The sequence below is a fragment of the Melospiza melodia genome, chromosome Z (genome assembly GCF_035770615.1).
Source record: "Melospiza melodia melodia isolate bMelMel2 chromosome Z, bMelMel2.pri, whole genome shotgun sequence".
In the NCBI taxonomy this organism is placed as follows: Eukaryota; Metazoa; Chordata; class Aves; order Passeriformes; family Passerellidae; genus Melospiza; species Melospiza melodia.
In genome coordinates this window covers 64,220,377-64,242,979 of record NC_086226.1, presented here as the reverse complement: position 1 = coordinate 64,242,979, position 22,603 = coordinate 64,220,377, and the positions used below count along the sequence as shown (strand labels likewise).

The 22,603-nt window shown below is 39.5% G+C and overlaps 1 protein-coding gene across 1 annotated transcript; it reads right to left on the bottom strand.

Moving 5' to 3' along the window:
* Window positions 1–8,395: 8,395 nt before the first annotated feature.
* GTF2H2 (general transcription factor IIH subunit 2) lies at window positions 8,396–21,664 on the bottom strand. Its single transcript, XM_063180944.1, has 16 exons — window positions 21,380–21,664; window positions 21,210–21,287; window positions 20,226–20,262; window positions 19,548–19,634; window positions 18,655–18,705; window positions 18,201–18,255; window positions 16,739–16,844; window positions 15,683–15,773; window positions 15,430–15,517; window positions 14,763–14,870; window positions 13,554–13,617; window positions 12,591–12,694; window positions 10,608–10,710; window positions 10,268–10,307; window positions 9,717–9,830; window positions 8,396–8,640 (listed from the first exon to the last, which is right to left on the bottom strand). Exons 1-16 carry the CDS (start codon window positions 21,433–21,435, stop codon window positions 8,632–8,634), a joined length of 1,191 nt encoding a protein of 396 aa, XP_063037014.1. The 5' UTR covers window positions 21,436–21,664; the 3' UTR covers window positions 8,396–8,631.
* Window positions 21,665–22,603: the final 939 nt, after the last annotated feature.

Sequence of the window (22,603 nt, the reverse complement as noted above, 5' to 3'; positions counted from 1 at the left end):
GTTGTCTTGGTGTCTGGCATTGTTAGAAAATGTGGCCTTAATAAGTTTTAAACACTAGTAAAATCTAGCATACAGCACTTTTACTGCAGTTCTGACTTCAGTGAAGAGGCTTATGTTTTAAACAAATTATTCATGTAACTGATTTAACTGCAAGCAAAACAATGGATAGGATATTAACAAAAGTGTGTACAAGAAAAGCAAATGGTTCACACATGAGGGCTCACCACACTGAGAACTCCCAACAACAGCTGGCCACTCCCAGGATATGTGACCTGGAAAGGCTCCTTCTCCCATCCCCATCGAAGATGTGAGGTGGTATAGAATGATCTGGGACTCCTAGTCATGTCCTCTCCTGGCTGATGGAAAAATTAACCCCATCCTGGCTGGAACCAAGACAGTGCTTATTTGCAATGGAAATGTATAGTTAATAACACAAGACGACAGTTAATAACACAAGACAGACAGACCCAAACTCTAATACTCTGAAACTTTTCTAGGCTTGAAAAATTGGTTAAAGGGGCAAAATCCATTGCCAAGGTAATTTTAAACTCCTACACTAGGGATCCTTCATCACAATGCTAGACATTTTAAGGGCCTATGTATCAAGAAGCCAACCCACCATTGCTATTGTCACAGGACCAGACAATCAAGGAACAGCGATGAAAAGCTACCATAACTGCTGCTCTGGCTGTGCTCCAATGTGTGATCGTGTAGGTAATGGCCACTTCTTTTAAAGCAGATGCATTACTAAGTATTCTTAAGAAATTTCTGTAACATAGTGATTTGCTAACAGCTTTCCAAGCTTCTGGAAACCTCCATAGTTTGCTACTTTCACTGCAAAATCAAGCATCAATAAGGATTTAAAGATGTTCTAAAGCCATATGAAACAAATGAACATGAAAAATATGAACAAATAAACAGTGAAGCTGAGATATAATGCATTAAAAATAAATTGTTGCTGCTAGGTTGAAAAAAATAATAGAGCTTTGAACTCTGCATTGTGATACTGAGCATTGTGATACTCAGACTGAAGAGACTATCTGGTCAAGGATACTCTAGCAGGCCTATCAGTGCCTAGTAGAATGAGATACCAGTGTGTTTACAAGTGTTCAGATACCACTTTTAGAGAACAAAGCAAATAAAACACCCCTTTGTGCAGCCACTGGAGGTCAGATCAACTCGGCAGAGATCAAGATACCAAACATAATCTCTCTCAGGCCTGCGTACCATCACATGAGCTTTCCAGCCTTCCCTTATGGTCACTCTACTTACAAGATGTGACTCCTGTATTTAAGTCACTGTATATACTGAAATATATGTCAAAAATAAAGGAAGATAATATGACAGACTTGGCATTTGTTTACAGAAAAGAAACCCAAACATTTTCCCTGGTCTATGCATAACCTGGTAGTTTTAAGACCACACTAGAAAAGAATTACATTCGAAAAACATTTTGAAAATAGCTAGGGCATATAAGCTAATATAACTAGCAACAAAGTTATGAAGCTCTATTTTAAGTCAGACTATTTTTCCACTGCTTATTTTTCTTGTAATTTCCATTGCTTTGTAGAAGGGCAACTAAGAAGGCATTTCAGTAGAGGTCTCAACAAAGTCTAGTATGTAAGCAGGCTGAATACACTTTGAGAAGCAAGACATATTTTAGGCTGTGTACAGAACAAACAGGAGGAAGAATACCTATTAAAAATGATGATTTGCAATTGTTGTGTACAAACAGAAGATTAATTTATTCTGAAGCCATGTCCTCTCTACTCAGACACATTTTTTTCATTTGAAATTCTCTCCTTTAAACTCATCTACTTTTAACAGGCTGTCATCCTGCAGTCATAGGATAAATGAGAAGCATCTGAAGTGCAGCAGATGTAGACACTGCTAAACCATCAGTTTGGCTGCAGACTTTATTCTTTTACCCTGCAGGAAGGATGAGCTCCTTCAGATTAAGAAAAACAACAAAATTTTATGCTGCAGAGAGAAGATGACCTTTCCTGTTAAAGATTAAACAACTATCTATTTCCTGAATATTGCACCAAGGAGTAACAGCAGCAGATGCAAGCAAAAAAAATCCATTAAAATTTAGATTTTGGGCAATAGGTTACTATCTGCTTTCCTTTCTCAGGTCTGCCCCTGCTGTTGTTGTTCATTCTGTAACTCAATAGCTTATAAAGGTCATCAACACAAAAGGCAAACTACATCTCCAGAGAGGATGTAAGAGGTCTCATGAGTACTTTAGAGATACAAGGAATTTTCTGTTGACAAACTCAAGGCACCCACAGGAAGGGAAGGGGAGGGGAGACAGGACAGAAACCAAGGGTAATCCTCCCTTCTCAAAATGCAATCCATTTCATCCTTCCCCTGTTCCCTATTAACCTGTTTTTTGCAGGTGGACTGTGTTTGGCTTTCTGAGGTGCTGAACACTTCTGATTCTAGATGAGGACAGGCATTCATCTCATTCAGCTCATCCCCCTCAGAAGGACTGAACACAGGCCCTTCCTCACATTTGCTTTGTGAGACCTGATTCAATGTGACTCTCCTAGTGACCCCAGACAAGTAAGCAAGTGTCCAGATAAATGTTTTCTCCTTTCTAAAAACATACCCTCCTTGCCACTCTTTGCTCTGACTTTCACCTCAGAAAGGGCTAGGGCAATTTCATTTCAATTTCCTTGTCACAGCTTTTGCAAAAGCCATTCTCATTTTTCAGCTGTATTACTCTCCTAATGGAAAGCCAAGACAAGATTTTAGTTAGGCACCAGGACTATACTGAACTTCTGTCCCACCTGCGCTGGAAAGTGGATCTTTTACTTGTCCTATGTTTATGCAGCTAACCAGCTCAGGTCAAGCTCATGTAAAACACCTGGCATTAGTAAGAGCAGTGGCTTCCACATGGGCTTCTGCAAGCCAAGTGTTTTAAAAAAGGCTGGTCAGACTCCTCCATCCTCAAAGATGGTGAAGGTGAGATTGCCTTTGCAATCAAAGATACTTTATTAGCTAGGAAAGCATTGGCCTGCTATCACATTCTCAAAAGCGGAACTGGATTGCCAGCAACTTGGGCTTACTGGAAAACAACAAAATCTGGGGCTGAGGGTGGATCCAGCCCCACCTGAACTTCTTTCTCAGGAGTTTAGAAGGTAAGCAGGGCCTTTCTACACTTCATATCTCAAAGGGAGGGTCTCCCTGATAAAGGTATTCTGAAGCTCCCATTCTGACCATGACAGAAAGCATAATTCAACAAACTGAATCTTTTTTGACAAAGAAAACAAAAGGCTCAAAATCTCTGGCAATTGAAGTGGGTAAAATAAAGTCAGACAGGCTGGGTAAAAAAATAAAATGAAAATAGCTAAACTAATTTAAACCTTCTTCCAGACAGCAGGAACAAAAAGTCCACGAAGAGAGCTTACAGAGCCATCTGCTAACCAGGCTGTAAAAGAACCTTTCAAAAGGGACAACATAATTGCAGAGGATTTGAACTGATACTCTCTGGAATAATTTTATTAATGTCTACTGGAGACAAATTCAGGGAGATTCCCATTGTCTAAATCAGAAAAGGAGAGAGCATATAGCAGAAGGTAGATCCAAAATCAAAGCGATTATCGCTCAGTGGGGAAAATATATTGCCAATTCTTCAAGAGCAGTCTGCACTTCTGGGGTAGAGGAAGAGACATTGTATCTGTAAGGCTGGCATCTGTTACAGACTAATAAGCAGAAAAAATATAATTACGTCACTGTAAAAACTCAATTTATCTACATCTTAAACAGTGCATTTGAAACAAGTCCCCTCAACTCAAAAAATACTGCATTAGAACAAGAAAAGGTGCAGGGAACACAGCAGGAATGATAAAGTAGAACAGTTTTTGCCTGAGGATCAAGTGAGTCGCATGTACTCTTCTTCATGAGGATGAGAGCATGTATGGAGGATACAGTGCATTGACAAATGATGCATGAAAATAAAATGTGTACTCATTAAAATGCTGTAAGTAGACTTGTGCTATTCTATAAATCAACAATCCCTCCCAGCTTTGCTTTTAATTACCTGTAAAGAAAGGCTCAGCTCTGACAAGTAAATCAGGGTTTGCTCCTCTGGCATACAACAGCCATCTCTCAAAGGACTGCGTCCTGCACACTGTACCTGTAATTGTCTCTGCTGGGTTCTTCAACTTCTGAACATGGACATCATACTTTGAAGTATTACCCAAACTTTTGCCCAAGACAAATTCACAAGGGGGACAGAATTTCTTGTGCTGTTCACATGGGGTACATCTAACCATCATGGTAATAAAACTAACTCACAGCAAAAACACTGCACATTTGACTGAACAGGGGTATATGAAAAAAGCAACAGTTGCCTTTTCTATCAAAGACCATGATGAATGAGATGTATAGGACAAAAAGGACTTTATCATACTCATTTCTTATGGTAGAGTTTTAACTCTTCTGCAGTTGTTCAAGGACTTCCTGGAAATCTGTCTCCATGTATTTGCGTAACTTGAGAAAACCAAAGACTACGTGTGGGAATCAGTGTGAAGCAGAAAGATTCAGCTCATGTGTTTAATTATTATTTGTCTCTGCTACAAGACCTTTTTTGACATTTTTTGAAAAAGCAAGACTACTAAATTATATTATGTATATATTTTAGAAAACATTCATCTCTTTCCTTAATAACCTGATTTCTACAGGTTATAAAAAGTTGATTTTAGCTTAGTAAGAAGAGATAAGGCAACTGCAGAGACAGTATCAACAGGTGTATTATTAAATCTGATTAGCCAAACTGAAATTGCTGTGAACTCAAATTGACTGGTGCCTTTACAATGACAATAGCAACTACTAAGAAGGTGTTACAACCAAAATGGAGGGAAAGAAGAAACATGAGATTTGAGCAAGACGACACAGGCAATTAGCAGATCCAAAGAACTTCAGCCTGTAGCTTAAAAACCTAGAGTGGCCTCAGTGAACCAATACACCTCTCAATCTTAATTCTTCCATCTCAAAGCCATTACTGACTGCTGATAGCACATTTTGAATTTCTGCTTAGACTAAGGGAAAAACAGGTGGCAAAACATACAATTCTGTCAGGTTATTATTAGTATTGTGGTAAGACAATGATAGAAAATACTTTGCTCTGCAATGGTTCAGAATGTAACAGATGTCTGCAGTTCAGCTATATATATTCAAATTCTGCTCCCTATAAGTCTAAAGAGCTATGTTTTCTCAAGTTATTGAGGGATCATAAAGATTTATAACATTTGCCAAACAAATTCATCCTTAAGAAAGTGATTCTAAATCCAGGATCTCAAATCTATTTTTCTTTACTGGCTATAAAAGTCACATTCCTCTCTCTCATCCAAATCCCAAACCAAAACGTGCTGAGATCATAATAAAATACTCCCAGTCCTACTGTATTTTGAAAAATTACTGTGGTGAGTTGCCCCTGGCTGGACAAGAGGTGCCCACCAAAGCTGCACAGGGGAGAGGAAACACAATGACAGGCTTGTGGGTCAAGATAAGGACAGGCAAATAATTATTCACCAGTTACTGTTGGGCAAAACAGACTTAAACAGGGGAAATTAATTTGCTACCGAATTAAAGTAGGTTAATGAGAAATAAACCCAAATCTTGAAACAACTTCCTCCCACCCTTGCCTTCTTCATGGACTTCACTTAAAATTTTCTCTACCTCCATCCCCCCAGCAGTGCAGAGAAATGAGGGCTGTGATCAAATCATCACACAACTCTACTGCTCCTTCTCCATTGGGGAGGACTCCTCACACTTTTCCCTGACTCTAGGATGGTCCCTCCCATGGGAGACAGTCCTCAATGAACTTCTACAATGTGGGACTCCACACTGTGGGACTCTGCTTCTCAAGAACTGCAGTTCTTAAAGGACTGCTCTGGTGTGCATCCAGTCTATTCCACAAGGTACAGTCAGTCCTTCAAGATGTTCATGCTCCAGCATGAATCCCCAACAGGGTCACAAGTTCTGCCAGCACACCTGCTCCAGGACTACGTGGGGCACAGAATCTGCTTCAGTGTGGACCTTCCAGGGTTACAGCCTCCTTCAGGCATTCACCAGCTCCAGTGGGGGTCCTCTGTCACTCCTATACTAATGAATGCATTTGCACCATTTCCACTCTTGGAAATTAGCTATGAGTGTTGCTGCAGAGGGAAACTTCTATTCCTACAAAGAAAATTAAAACTGGAAGGAAAGTGATGGCTCTTGCCTTTTTGAAATCCTCTCCTTTCCACATGGCAGCACTCTCTAGGCTCAAAAATTCTTGCCACAGCTGCATCCTCAACAGCACCACAGGGTGCCTTCCTTTAGCACTTTTAAGTCTGAAACCTTTTACACATCTTCAAGACCTACAAGAATTTCTCACAGGTCTCCTAATAACCTCATTGATTGATCTTATGGCAGATAGAATAAATAAGGAAATAAACAAGAATTAAGAAGGTTGGAATTTCCCACAAGCAAGGAAGACTTGAGAGCCAGTGAATCCCAGCCAAAGAGAACAGGTGGAGGGAAGATTTCCTCCATGATGCTTTAAATACACATGATACAGATTGAAGTCTTTATACACAAGAGAAATACTGCCTTAGTAGAGATTTTTCAGAAGCTGATTTTTCTGGTTTGAACTGTTCTACCAATGAGAAGGGTAGGAAAGAACAAACCAAATTATTGCTGTGATCACAAGCTGATAATGGAGTATACAACTGCAACACCAACACAGTTTTTACCTTCATTAATAGAAGCTGGATAGGAGTATGTTATTTTGGTATCTAACAAGAGAAGTGTTCTGACAAATCCCTTTTATTTCCATTACAAAATACTGACTGCAAAGATGAAAATATTACCAGAAAACGCTGTCTCAAGAGGCTGTCACCAGCATCAGAATATATAAGAGCCAGATGCTCAGAGCTTGGAGTGGCCTGTTAGACCAGAACATTCAATTCCTTTTTCTGCTAGTTTTTAGTAATAGGACTGCAACCACCTGACAGCACCAACTGTTTATATAGGGATTGTCTGACTCAGCACAAAACGAGATGCAGATGCTCAACAGTAATTTTTCTGACAACACAAGAGAATGACTGCACTCTATCCAGCAAGCAGGCACTATCAGTAGAAAAAGCATAGAAACAGCTTACTAACAATTGAATGAAAACTTCCTGAAGTTAAGTGAAAAGTAGCATGTATAACTTATATGAAGTGAGCATGAAAAATTGAACTAACATAAGATGAGAGGTTTGGGTTTGTTGCTTGTTTCTGTGTTAAGTTTCAGCTGTCATATTGTCATTTCCAATCTGACAAAAAAAAAAAAGCTCAAAAATTAAGTCATATACACCCAGAGCAACTCAGTCACTGATATATTTACCATCATTACAAGGTAACTCAAGAAAACCCATTGTGATGTATTGCTTCAGACACTGCACCTGTAACTTCCTTTTACTGAGGTGTAGCACATCACAATTCTCACAGGTTCAAGCTGCAAAAACACTTTGAACAGACACTGCAAAATGGCAGTCTTGCATTTGTCTCAATTTCTACTCTTCAAAGTTCAGGTGAGGATAGACACTTCCCCTCCTGCACCTACTTTACCGTTGCTCTAGGGTTTAGCCAAGGAGAGAAGATGACACGCACGTCTGTCAATTCAGTATAGCTTCAGAACCAAACAGCGTGTCTTTTTGTCTTTAACACTGACTCCACCAAACAATAGTTTGCATTAACTCAAGTATTGCCCTTTTGCAAGTTCTCAGCCTTTCACCAACCTTACCCTCCTACAAAAAAAAATGAAACTTAACCCAGACACAGGAGTAATAGAATTCAGTTAGCTTTGAGTTGCACCATTAAAACCTAAAATATGTTTTCACCACATTAATAACAGCTGTATTTGAGCTGCCTTACCGAACTGCAAGGTGAATACTCATAATACTTCAAATTATTACATGAAATGACCACCAATTAATTGCTTAAAACCATCTTTGTCAAATTCTTGAAAAGAGTATTTTGATCTTGTCTTAGGTTGCAAATCCAAGATGCAGCTGGGGGTGTGTATTCTATTGCCATCTTTTAGAAGTGGGACAGTTATTGTCTGTTAATTGGGCATTTTCTTTATCTCTTCCACAGCCAATCCTCTCTCCAGGAAATATCCTCTGTTAATGGGGCATTGAGTCTCACTGCATGACTGATGAAATCACATCATCCCATTGTGAGATGCTTCGCGGAGCCAAGCATTCCTTCCGAAATACAATCTGAGAACACAACAGGCAGCCTCTTTGTCCAGATTTAGAGCAAATTTGGGGAAGAATCCCCCAAAGGAGCTCCAGTGGGAAAAGCAGATCCAATCGGCCCCTCCCCCCAACTGGTCTGGGAGGAAAAATACCTCCTTGGAGAAAGGTGGAAAAAAACTGTTTATTAAACAGTAAGACCAAAACAATATCAAAACAATGAGACCCCTTGCCACTCTAAAAGAGATGACAAACTGAGAAAACCCCGGGTTGAAGCTCAGCTCACTCAGTCTCCGATCAGTCCCTCCGGTGCTGGAATTGCACTGGCAAGCCAGGCCTGGCCCAGTGGGCCACAGCTGCAGCTGCCGGTGCTCTCCTGGGTGTTCAGTCCAGAGCAGTTTCAAGAGGTCTGAAGAAAAAGGAAAAAAAAACAGTCCAGGGAACTTCTTTGCCTCAGCTAGCTAACACTAACTAAAAAGCAAAAGAAGAGCTCTCTCCCGCTGTCTGTCCGCAGACAACACAGTCCAGGAGCAGGAATGTGGAGGAGTGAGTGCAGTGTCTGAAAACAAACTACGCGCTTCTTCTCTCCCCCCTTCACTCTCTGTAACACTCTTAAAGGTACAAAATTATTATTATTCAACATAAACAGAATGAGACGATTTGGGATAAAAGCATCATATAGTCAACCCAGGACACTCTTCCCACTGGATTCCCAGAGGTATACCAGGCCTGACTGGACCGTCAGAGGAAAACTGCACCCTTCTACAGGATCCCTGCTCCAACAGAATCACACCTGTCACTGCAGGAGGATTGCAGCCACCATTCAATCAGACTGCTACCAACACCCTGACCCATTGGGTGTCAGGTCATATTCTGACCCTGTCAGTGGTTTTTGTATTTCTCCTTTTTTTATTTCTATTTTTCCTAATAAAGAACTGTTATTCCTACTCTCATATCTTTGCCTGAGAGGTCATTAATCTCAAAATTGTAGTAATACAGAGGGAGAGGGTTTACATTTTCCATTTCAAGAGAGGCTCCTGCCTTCCTCAGTAGACATCTGTCTTTTCAAACCAAGACAGATCTACAGAAATCCACCATCTGCCAAAACCAAAAGTTTGGAACAACAGATGTGTAAAATGTATTTTCAGGGCTTCCTTTTGAACAAGTAATGAAATGAAGATGAATCATCACATTATCATAAAAAGCAGTTTTATCACTTTCACATTTACAAATATACATGTTATTATAATAACTGCTGGAAAAAGCCACAGTTCTTTAGACAAGAACAAAAAATAGATACAGATAATTCATATATTAGAAGTAATAAAAAAATTTAAAAATTAACATTTGCTCCTACTCCACTGTTCGTCCCTCTGTAATCATCTTGTTCAGAGGTGCATCAGTTAGAGCGATGGCTGAATAAACTAATTAGATTCATGCAAGAATGACAAAGATACAGCAATTTAAGAAGATATGAGATCATACAGATACAGGAGCAGGGTGCTCGTGAATACAGCCAGGACAGCAGTGCAGCGAATCATGAACAAACAGATCGCATTCCACACAAAACGCGTTCTGACACACTTTGCATATGTACACCTGTGTGGGAAGGATAGAAAGACAAGTCAAATTAGCAGAACTTATCATCATCGCACTACAGTAGGGCAACAGTTACATTATCATGATAATGTAAACAGACTGCACTGCTAGCATCACAGAAACTCAACTGAATTAAATCTTCTGGCAGCAAATGTATTCGCAGGCTTGAGCTCAGGTCACTGTAAATGCTTCCAAATGGTTGAGTGTAAATGCTTCCAAATGGGAAGCTTTTTTTTATGCAGCTCCCTAGGAAATTACTTCCCACACTTCTACAGACTTTGCAGTCCATAAATTGTGACTGTTTAACACCTAAGTCTAATTAACCATGACATTAATTTTCATAAGTATTCTTCTGGTGTTTAGAATGTAATTCTAAAGGATCATCTCTATTTCTCACACCCCTCAATGCAAGTTACAATGCCTTTCAACATACTTACATTTTGATCTTTCATTTCTCCCTGGCAGCCTTGACAATACCTAAAAGCAAAATATTATATTTTAACTGAAAAAAAAGGAGTCAAAACTGTGTAAATCAATGTTTTAAAAAGATCTCATACATAGTAACAATTTCTGGCAATTACTTCACCTATTCAACTGAACTCATGGAAACAGATCATGGAAACTACAAGTACTTCTTAATGCCAGAGATGCCCCACACCACCCAAACACCCAGGATCTCCAGCAGCAAAGAAGCTGTTGCTAGCTATTCTTACTTTTGTGACAAAAAAGTTATGGAATCTACAAGCACACTCATTATCACAAGTAAGATTTGCATACCGTTCCCCTTTGTATTCTTCCAGTGGAACTTCCTGAAAGGCATCTAAAGGAAACAAGTGATGGTAAGACCGAGCCAGGTGAGGTGCAGACACTAACGTAAGACCTGCAAACAGACACCAAAATTGTTACAAGGAAAGATGTACTGAAAAGCTTTTCTGTATAAAATAAGGTAAAAAGGAAAAATAATATTTTTAATTTTATTTAATTAAAAATATAATAAATTAAATAAATAAATAAATTTATTTAATTTATTTTCAGCGGTTGACAGCTTCTAAGAACTTTAAAAAGTAAAATTACTCGTTCCATTACCTAAACTTGTAATCCAGTTTTAAATCCAAACACAAGGAACAAGCAAATTGATAAAATTTCTACTGAAAAGGTTTAACTCAGCCTTCAGAAATACATTTACAACACACAGTGGTGAAGTTAGGAAGCTCCTTTTGGCAATGATGGCTCTGCTGTATCACACCACCAGCTAAAATGATGCCCTGCTACAAAGCTCTACTACAGCTTGCTCTACTACTGCCAAAACCACGCCACAGTCCCATCTCAGCTAACACTGGTCTGCTGGTTTTAAAACAGTTAGTTTTTGTCACACTAACTATCATGTGGCTGTGTTTTGGATCTATGCTGGAAATAAGGTTGATTAGGCAGGAGTGTTTCCTTTACTGCTGAGCAGTGTTTACACACAATCAAGAAGGCCCTTTCTGTTTCTCACTCCACCCATGAGTAGGCTCGGGGCTGCACAAGGCATTGGGAGGGGATACAGTCAGGATTGCAGTCAACAGTGCACCAAGAGAACAAAGGGATATGCCACACCATGTGGCATCATGTTCAGCCTATAAAGCTGGGTGGAAAAGGTGGAAAGGGGAAAACGCTCAGGATGATGGCATTTACTTTCTCAAGTAACTGTTACCCATGACAGAGTCCTGCTTTCCTGGAGATTCTACTGATGGGAAGTGGTGAATGAATTACTTACTTAGCTTGTCTTGTGTGCATAGCTATTGCCGTAACTTTCCAATTGCCTTTAATGCCACCTGTGAGTTATCTCACTTTTACTCTTCTGATTCTCTCCCCATCTCACCAGGGTGTGGGATAGTGTGGGGCTGAGTTGACAGCTGGGGTTACACCATGAGAACAGGTGGGGCACGGGCTGGCACAAATGTCTCACTCACTCACTCGTACTGTACATGTCCAAACTTGTTGTCCTGATCACTGCAGCTGTGGAGAATCCACTGCAGATACACAGGATTTCTCCAGTTACACTATCCCCTTGCTGGAATGAAACTCATGCCGGTGGGAAAAACTTGAAATTAAACTAGGATAAAGTGATCCAAACCCATAATTATATCATCCTGTTGCCAAATACAGGCATCCTGGTAATACCTACTGTGTTTCAGTCATATGCCTCTGGAAGCCAGGAGAACAGCACCCCCTCACAATATTAGTATTATAAACCACACTAATCCTCCCTCCCACCCTCACTAGGAGCAATGGAGAGAGGCACCATTGCTTGCACAGTCCTTTAACATTTGCAAGACCAAAGGGCCCCGTTTACAACTCTACAGCCTGTCTTGTGTCACTGTGCAGATTGCCCTTGGGCTCAACTTGGAAATCTTCCACGCACATACACATGGAGAGGAGAGTACTTCTGTCCTCCTGCTCCAAAGCACTCTATTTTCATGGCCTTGCACTGAGAACTCTGAAACATGAGTGTGTTAAGTTAAATGAGGCTTCTTGAGAAGTTATCATTCCCATGTGCATCACCTCTCTTCCCTATTTTGCCTTAGGTATATTCCTTATACCAACGAATATGATACACCTTTACTGTTACAGGTACAGTCCTGAGAGACATTTCTATGAAGCTGACATCCCAGGTCACAGAAATGCAGGACTTAAAATAAGTATAGCTGAATTTTTCTACCCCTTAACTCTCTTATCATGAACTCTTGATTCATCTGCTCACCTCTTCTTACTACTCACCACAGATTTTGCATTCCACAGGAAGCTCACAGTATTTGGCTCTGCACTGAGGACAAAAATATCCACCCAGTGTAAGACCTGGGTCACTGTTATTTTCCAATTGCCTACAGCAGAAAGAAACAATTCAGTACTTAAGAAATAATACAATGCTACTACATAAGTACAAATAATGTTTTCACATCAAATAATTTAAAAAGTTTCACTAGATTGCATGTAACAGTTTAATGTATAAGTGTCAGAAAACAATTGATATGGACAGATATCAGTGACCACATTTTCTCACAGGAACCAAAGACCAAATATTTCCATGTAAAGGAGCCAATCTTTAAAAATAAAGATATGAACAATAACTGCATGCTTGTTTCTTTTTAGAGACAAAAACATTCTATTGCCTCTAAGATGCACATGGTAACTATTCTTTCAAATAGCACACTGCTGTTAGATGTTGTTTCATTCTGAAATTCAGACTCCCCTATCACCCTGGAAAACAATGACTCTTTTCATTGAGAAGTGCAGTGGTACAGTCATCAAATGAGGCCTCTACTTTAAACTTCCCTTTAAAGTCATGTTAAGAAATACATAAAAAATACTTCATTCAGATAATACTCTTCCATCCTCATAATTATCTTTTATAATGATAGCAGTAATTAAATCAAGAGCTGCAAGTAATTACTCAACACCTTGTAACACCTGTGTGCCCCAATCACTGTGTAACAGAACTAAGTACCATTTACTACCTTGAAAAAACTTAAATGCAAATTTAAAAACACATATTTAACAGAGGATACTTTTAATACTGGAGCTACTAATGGAAATAAAATGTCTACTAAGAAGTCACAAGACATGGCTTAGTCTTTTTTCAGATTATTTTGCAATACTTTCACTGTTGAGCAGATTTTCTAAATATGACTAATTAATATAGAATTCATATCAGTTCATTGAATTCTAATCAATGCTACTTACGCCATGCTAAAGGAAGGCTTCGCATCTTGATCAGATAGAGAAGCAATAGTATGCTGAGGAAAACCTGAAGAGAAACACATCCCATAGCAAAAATTTTAAACATGCAGTAACGTGTTCATTTCTTACTTCAACGAAGAAGTTCAAAGTTTATTCTAGATATTCAGACCTTTTTCTTTCCCATTTGTTATTACAGGAGAACTGATACACTCTTGCTATATCAAATTCTTCCCAAAGGTTTCTACCTACACCCACACCTCTCTGACTTCCCCTCAGCTGAAAAAATGTCTTTGCCATAGACTTTGTGTTAACTGAAGTGCACTGGAACCCCATTTTAGAAGAACAGTTAAAATATAAAATATCTGAAATGGTAGGAAAGTAGAGTGAGCAGCATACAAATGTTCACTTAAACAATAGTTTCTAATTAAGGAGGAAATATTTTTGTAAGCATTCATCCAGCCTATATTCACTTTCTAAGTGCAGTATATGATACATGAGACTACAGGACTTTTTGGAGACTGATATCTTTCTTTCTTTCTTTCTTTCCTTGTATCATTTATTTTTTACAGATCATGAGAGGTGAGAAGTTGGTTTTTTCAACTGCTGCTCAGGCTTTACCTACGAGAAGTAAACCTTTTCATTATTTATACCTAGACATAAAAATACATGCATTCTTATCTATGAAAAGGATGGATGAAAGTGAGAACTCAATACTCTACTTTAGCATTACAGTTCCTATACTGGTTTAACTCCAAGCTTAAATTTATTGAGAAACAGATCAAGAAAAGAAAAGGTAATCTACTTCTTGAAAGAACACTCAAGAAGTTGCTAATGTGTACTACCCACGGTTCCTAAATCAATTAATAGTTGTAATAGTTGCCTTCTGCAGGGAAAAAAGCAGAGGGAGAAATAGTAGTTTTTCACCCTTCATTTCTAAGTATTAAATTTATAACAATCACTGTGCCATCAATATCTTTCCACTTCATTGTTTCCAAATTCTGTTCAGTAATTTGTCTTACTTAATAAGCTTTATTTAAAAGCTGACTACAATGCAGGAATAACATCAATCTAGCAAAATAAAAGTTAAAACAAAAATAAATTACACAATGTCTTTACTACATGTCTTACTATTTGTATTGCCTTAACACAGAAGAGGCAATTAAAGAAAAAGAAAAAATCTCACGCTAGGAGTTTGACAAATCCATATCCTACCCATTCGAATAAGGGAGCACTCAGAAGTTGAACTGGCAGGTGGAGGACTGACATGGTGCATCAGCAGTTCCTTATAATGACTTTCATCCAAAATAACGTGGTATGTTCCTGTCACAGACAAAGAGATGCCTTACTATCAGGTTACGAGCCAAAAAAAAATACAAACATATACTCCAAATGACAGAAAACAACTTAGGTAGAAAATACAATTTATCCAAACCTCTTCCTAAAACGCAGCCCTGTTAATGCTACCCTAAATGACAAGTTTTAAAACTAGTAATAACAGAATGTTAAGTTAGATATGAAGACACAGAGCTTTTTCTTCAACATTGAACTGTAGTAACCATACTGCAAGAGTTACCACTGTAGCAATGGATATTAACATGTTACACTGATGAAGTTTCACACCACATAGCTTTATATATGGGACAAAAGGTTTGCAAATATATGTATTTTTTCTCTCTAGAGCAGCAGCTACCAGCTGCTAGTAATTTCACTTACTACTGTATATTTTGTGTATTTGGGCAACTCTTTAATTTTCTGCCAGCAAAATGGGAAATATTTATCCTTAAAAATTACAAAAAGGGGCAATAAATATATAACAAATTACTTGATTTTGATTTTAAACCTGTGTTAGTAATATAATTACTGAACTTCAGATACATACCACCAGTTTCTCGGGCAAGTACTGTACAAACTCGAACTTCAGCACTTAGGCCGATGACAGATACTCTGATCTTTACTGCTTTTAAACACTTAAAATAGAGAAAAAAAAAGCATACTCAATTCATGTGCAGAACAAGAAACAGTAAAAACGTTTAAGTCTTAAATGAAAATTTATTGGTGATAACACTGCAACTGCCTGTCTTTTGTCCAGCAGCTTGGATGTTCAATGCAGTAGTGAAACTTCAGTTCTGTACCTTAATTAGGTCATAGATGTTGGCTGGATCACATGTCGTCAGACTGCTGAGGACTACCAAAACCTCTCTGCTTGTATGTCCTGGCATGTGCCTAAGGAAAGTACACAGTTAATTTACTTATGCACAATGAACTATATGTATGATAACATCTCCAAGGACCTTAGTGTGCTGAAGTCAGAAGATGACACAATATGAAGTCCTCTACAAACTGTGGTAAGATCCTTGTCCGAGCACCAGATTTTCACCTTCTGAAAGCCAAACTTTCCAATATCTAAAATACAGTATTTAATTGGGTAGTTGTTACCTGATTATTTCCTGTAATGAATCCTTTGTACCTTAGCCAAACTCACATGTAAAATTAATCTCCAAACTAGCACACTGTAGTAAATCTTCCTGACTTCTTAAAAAGCTCTAATCAGTTTTTAAGTGTAAATCCATTACTTCTAATTACTTGTAGTTCTTAGTTGAAAACTCTCTTCCTGCTAGTATTTAAATGGCTTTTCATGACACTGATTATCCGCTTTGTTCAGTCAGTATCTTTAGCTGTAATTCTTTTTCAGTTTTCCACAAACTGGGATGCATCTCAATACCTCACATTGCAAAAAAGTGCTCTGAATCTATCCTACCTGAAAACTGATCTTTCTAAAGTATGCCAAAACTCTCTCAAGTTTATTGTGACACAATACTGTTTCTTTTCCTGTTCTCTTACATTATTAACCCCTAACTATGATCTCTCTCATACTGCAGCCCTTCAGTAATAAAGAGTAATATTTCATCACAATATCTACATACCATAATCAACTTGGTTTTCAAATTTCATTTCTGTAAGAAACACAACCCTAAATACAAGCATCTAGTGGTAGAAGATAAACTTCTGCACTACTGGAGTATTTAAATTAATGATTTGTATTGTAAGAGGAGAGTCGCCTTTTAAAGACTCAAGTCAGCATGATGCAACATGCTACTTAGAAAAAATTCTGTCTCTGCCTCTCAAAAGCCACAATCACAAAGAAAACAAAAAAAAAAAAAAAAAACCAACTCCTTGTATATACTAACTTTAAAGTCTGCATGGCCAAATTTAGGGAATTATATAGAGAAGGCTCTCCACTGCAGTTCATATCCACTGCTTTCTTCAGAGCAGTTACATGCTTTTTTGAGTTTCCTGTAAGTGAAAAAATGAAATCAATTTAACTGATACAAGTTAAAGAACAGAAATGTTTAAAGTGCATATGTAATGAAGTGTACTTGTACAACAGGAACTGGTTTCAGAGGCAGGTCTGTATTTTTCCTTAGAAATTGGTATTTTGATCAGAATGCAGAAAAGAGTAAAAAAGACTTTTACTCCATACGCACTCAGATGCTAGAAAGTTTAGAAGCCAAAAAGAGTAAAATCATTGTTGGGTATCATTAAGCACTCAACATGAGCGTGACATCTCCCACAAACAGAAAGAGAGTTTTGTTTCCTCTGTGTCCTGGGGTGACGTTATGATGCTTGTATCCCCATTCATCTGTTCTGTGCCTTTAAGACCGGCTCTGAAGAGTGGAAGTTTTGTTTGGGTTTCTCTTATCAGGGACACAGAGACGGGCAGTACATAGGGCTGTTTTTCACTTCTTGCTTTTCAGCTTGCTGCTTTGATTGCTCCCTTTTCTGCTCTTGCTTCTGCTCTGCTTTGGCCTCTGCTTATTAGCTAGTTCTAGCTAAACAGTCCACATTCCTTCCTGGACCATTTCTCCTCTCCTGCTTCTGTGACCATCTCGAACCTGCTCCGGACTGGGACCCGGCAACACCGTTCGGCTGCAGCAGCTGCCCCAGCGCCGCAGGGACTGAGAACAGAGCAACCACCCCCGAAAGAGACTTTCTGATTTTGTCATCTTTCTCAGAGGGTGTCATCGGGTATTGTTCATTTTGTGTGCTGGGGGGTGCTGTGCCAGTCAAATAAACAGGTTCTTTCCACCTCTCTCCAAGGATTTTTTTCCCGAACCAGTTGGGGGGAGGGGCCGTGTGGGTTTTGCTTTCTGGAGGGGCCCTCCTTTGCAGATTCTTTAACAAATTTGCCCTAAACCAGGACACTCTGTTATCCTCAAAACATGGTTCAAAGATTGGTTGATCCCCAATTTCCCCCATGAAACCTGCTGAAGCCATAGAGACTGGCCTAACAGCAGGCAGGAACCAAACAAACCTTGACTTCTTAACATCTGATCAGATCTCACAAAAACCACAGATGTTGTAACATACAAAATTAACGAACAGGGTAGAAAATTAACTATAGGAAAACCAGAACATATCAGACTTGCATTCTGGTTGAAACTTGATCACAAACAAGCACACAACGACGATTCTGGATCAAAGCAGATCAGAATGTAGATTATGGTTTCAAACAACTTGCAATAATTTATCATTTAAATTAAAACTAATTATGATAACATGACTTTTCAGCAGTGTATCAGACACAGCTTAGAACACCAATGAAAAGGACAAAAACATCTGCAATTTAAGAAAAGAATACTACTTCCCTACCTGAGAGTTCCGTCATTTTTTCAGCTCTTTTATTCTTGGTTACAATTAAGCCAATCTGAAACAGGGAAAAAAAAGACCAAACTTTTCTTAGAAAGTTTTACAGTGAGTTTATTTAGAATTTTTCTGTATTTTTTTTATGTCTTTATGGACCAGAATTGTTTAATCATACAAGGCTATAATAAAAGTTTTACTTCAAGTGTAACAACAGCAGCACAACTTCATGCATTAATTTATAAACACTCCCATACTTTCATTACTTTTGCCAAAAAGTACAAAAAGAAATCTTCTAAGACTTATATTGTAGAAACAAGCAGAAACAAGAATTTCACTAGACTGATGAATAAAGGATGGGAAGGTATACATAAATTGAAAACAGTTTACTTGGTAGTGTTATAACCAAAACTACCTTTTAAAATAGTTTTCTGCTTTTTGTTTCTTGCATGGTCGTACATACCTGACTAATAGGATTCTGGTCAAAGTACTCTTCAACAAAATATTCCAATAACTATAAAGAAAAGTTAAGGCAGTTAAAAACTAATTATACTTTTATTACACACATGCATTAAGTAGATGCAAAACATCTACTAAACTAAAAAAGCAAAACAAAGTAGTTGAATAGCACAAAAAGGGGGAATGAGCCTTTTCTTTCCATTCTTCTTTCACCCTATCCCTCCCCCTTCATCCCAAGTAATCAATTAAATGAGATTTCAGAAACTACACCCCCCTTATTTTATTCATGTCCTATGTTAAAGTTCTAGATTTCTGCTGTTTCAAGTGGAGGTTTTCAATACACCAAAAAGCACTACTCTGTACAAAACCATCAAAATGCAGGACTTCAGGCTCAAGTATTGTTGAAGAAGACCACACAGAACACAATGTATACAGTTCAATATTATACATTCATATATATTCAATACCAATACCAGATACAGTGGAAATATGCCCACAATCTGAAACAGCAATCCAGTTCAACAATCATCTAGCATCCTTTCAAGTAAGAATTCATAAAAAAACCCAAGTGTAAGAAAAAAATACAAACCAATTCTAGATGTGTAATGAGAACGTCATCCCCTTAATCTGGGCAATAGTTTCCAAATGTGTCTTCCCATAATATGCCTGTGCAAAGTGTTTTTGCTGTACAGAAGCACATGTGCAAGGCAAAATAATGCCACACAGATTTTACTATTCAAAAAATAGGAAAGTGACAGGCAGAAATAAGGAGACAAATGTAGAGATGAGAGATGAGGCTACGCAGACACAGGAGACTGCAATTCTTTGAAATGCAAAATGTAACCAGTTTATAGAGAAACAGTGGCTCAATAAGAAAAAACTTGAGTGCAGGAATACCTTCAGAGTGCAAGTAAGTCTGTTTGGCTTTAAGTCTTGGTCCTCCATCGTTCTTGATCCATCAACAACCACGTAAAGGTGACGCATCTGCATTTCCACCATATGTGAAAGTCACTCACAGAATATGTATTGAAATGAATTAATTATTCCATTTACTTTAAAAAGTCACTACTTCCTCCCTCTGACAGGGAAGATTCAGTAGATAAGGAGATATAATTAATAGCAACTGAAAAGTAATGCATTCTTCCTTTTTTTTTTAAATAAAAAAACCCCTTCTTTTGAAAAATGCACACTGTTATTCTCCTCTCATGACAAGCTACAAAACATGCATAGTTTGAACATGCTCAGTGTTGTACAAAGCAATGTGGTTATTTACAACCCATTTCCACCATGTCCATTTTTCACATGAAGAGAAATGGACAGTGTGAGCACATGTGATCTGACTTCCACTGCCAAATACACCCTGTGTGTCAACCCTCCAACCCTGAAGAGCCATGCTACACATACACACTGCCAAAAAACAAAGAATGCTTTAAAAAACCAATAAATAACAGCGGAAAGCACAGGGTTTGGGACGAAGTATGCCAGGCCAGCAGAAGTGTATTTCAGATCTGGCATACCACCTCCAGCCAAATAGTTTTGGACTAAGGACAGAAGAGGTTTAAGGTATTAACATACCATTCCAAGCCGAACTTGTCCATGGTGTTCATAGAGTCTAACAAAACACAGAAGGTTTTAAGTCAAATTCAAATGAGTGAATGGCTCCTAAAACAAAAGTCCAAACAAATCCAATACTAGACTTCTAGCTAAAACGTAGAAGCAACAAACTGCAGACAGTTATTCATGCTGAAAAACCCCACAGATCAATCACAGATTTCACAACTCTCAGAAAATAAATAAGAACTATTTCTTACTACCAGGTTTAATGAAGCTTTAAAATTTTATCCAAACTTGACAAATCAAGTTCTAGCATAACTTGAAATAACATAAAACTTAGGATTTTCTTCTAGCCATTTTTCTGAAATTTGAAACAGAAATCTGTAGCTGTGATACCAGAAGTAGATTCTGCTGTGACAGGAGAAGGGGCAATGTTTTTAGCTAAAAGAGGGTTGATTTAGATTGGAGATAAACATGTTTCTACCACGAGGGTAGTGAGGCACTGGAGCAGGTTGCCTTGAGAAGCTGCGGATGCCCCATCCCTGGGAGAGCTCAAGGCCAGTTTGGATGGGGCTCTGACCAATCTGTCCAATGAAAGGAGTCCCAGCCCATGGCAGGTTGGAGTGAGATGATCTTTAAGGTCCCTTTCAACCTAAACTATCCTGCGATTCTCTGATTGGTATACTAAACAAAAAAAAAAAAAACACTGATGGAAGATTCCTCTAAGTTATGCAGATTGCAGCTGCAGTGCTCTGCAGCTTTTCATCAGATCAAGACCTGCAGCTTGCATACACATGGGATACACAGTCTGTATACATTCAGTGTTAAAAGATAAAAATTGATTTTTCATCATTTTTCCTCGCATGCACCTGCCCCTCTTAAGGAAAAGGGCCATAAAGACATCCTGTAGGCATGGCTTATGGTTAATTTATCCCACAGGAACCAGTTTCGGGATGATCAAGCCCTTCTAACTGACCAAATCAGTGCTGTTAGCATACCACGTACCTTTTCCTCTTCGCCTTGAACAGAATGTCCTCGATGGTTGCCTTCAAAGACCCGGATTCGTCTTCCTTAAGAATTTCCCTAGGCAGAACAGACTGTTACAGTGGGCAGAGGGGAGGCTTTTCCTCCTCTTTCGCCAGAAAGGAGAGAGAGGTGAGGGGGGAAGAACACACCATGTTCTTTCGTAGCCTCCTTCCCAGCGCTTGGTCCGCTCGGGTTCGTCATCCATCTCCGCGGCAGCTGAGGGGAGACCAGGGGAGATGCGGGGCGCTGAGGGAATATCAGGGGAGCTCCGGGAAGATGAGGGCAGAAGAGGGGAGTGAGAGGGGGTCTGAGAGGAGCCGAGAGACACTGAGGGGGGTGAGAAGGGCCGGAGGGGCTCAAGGGCAGCCGAGGAAGGCTGAGTAGCGCCGCGGGACACGGAAAGGAGCCAGACCCGCGCTCGCTGCCACGCCCCGCCGTCCCCGACACGTTGGCGTCCGCCCTCTTCCGCCTCGGTGCGCCGCCAAACCGTCCCGGCCGCCGCCCGGGCCGCGGAGCGACCGTTCCGGGAAGGTTCTGTTGTGTTTTCCACAGCATCATCAAAATCCTCCGAATGCGGTCATGGAGAGGACGAGCGCCTAGGGAAGACGCCTGACGGAGACATCGATGGAGAGGACGAGCGCCTAGGGAAGACGCCTGACGGAGACATCGATGGAGAGGACGAGCGCCTAGGGAAGACGCCTGACGGAGACATCGATGGAGAGGACGAGCGCCTAGGGAAGACGCCTGACGGAGACATGGCGCGGAGCCCCGTGAGGAGCGCCTCGCTCGTGTGCCCGGGCTCAGCCGCCAGGCTCACGGCATTGCCTGGGTGTCGGTGGCACTTCCGCAATTAACCGAAGACATTTCAGTAATTAATGGAAAAACGCAGGAGCCTGGAAAAAGCACTGGATTTTAACACATGATTGTGCTCACACACCGGTTAATGAAGGCAGCCATCTATCACCCCACCAGCAAGAGCTAGAAGTTTCAGGTATTTTGATGTTAAGTAATCATGTTTTCCATCTACCTAAAATATTTCTGAGTATTCATGTCACATCACCAAGAGTTTCCATTTCATAAGCACCACAGTGAGGATTAGCTCAGAGCTAGCTGAGCTAATTGCTGATTGCTCTGCAGAGCAATTAAAACTTTACTGGATACGTGGAAGTATGCCAAGACCGGGCTTCAGCTCTTGAATTGCAGGAAAGTTACTGAACATCCGTTTCTAAGGAGTCTCACTCTGCATCCAAGTAAGACAATACATGAGGAAGAAACGTGTAAACAGTAGTAACAATCCTTGAAGCGAGACTGGGGCAAGATTAACCATTTTTGTACCCTTCAGCTTATTGCATTTATCAGGGGAAGTGTATAAT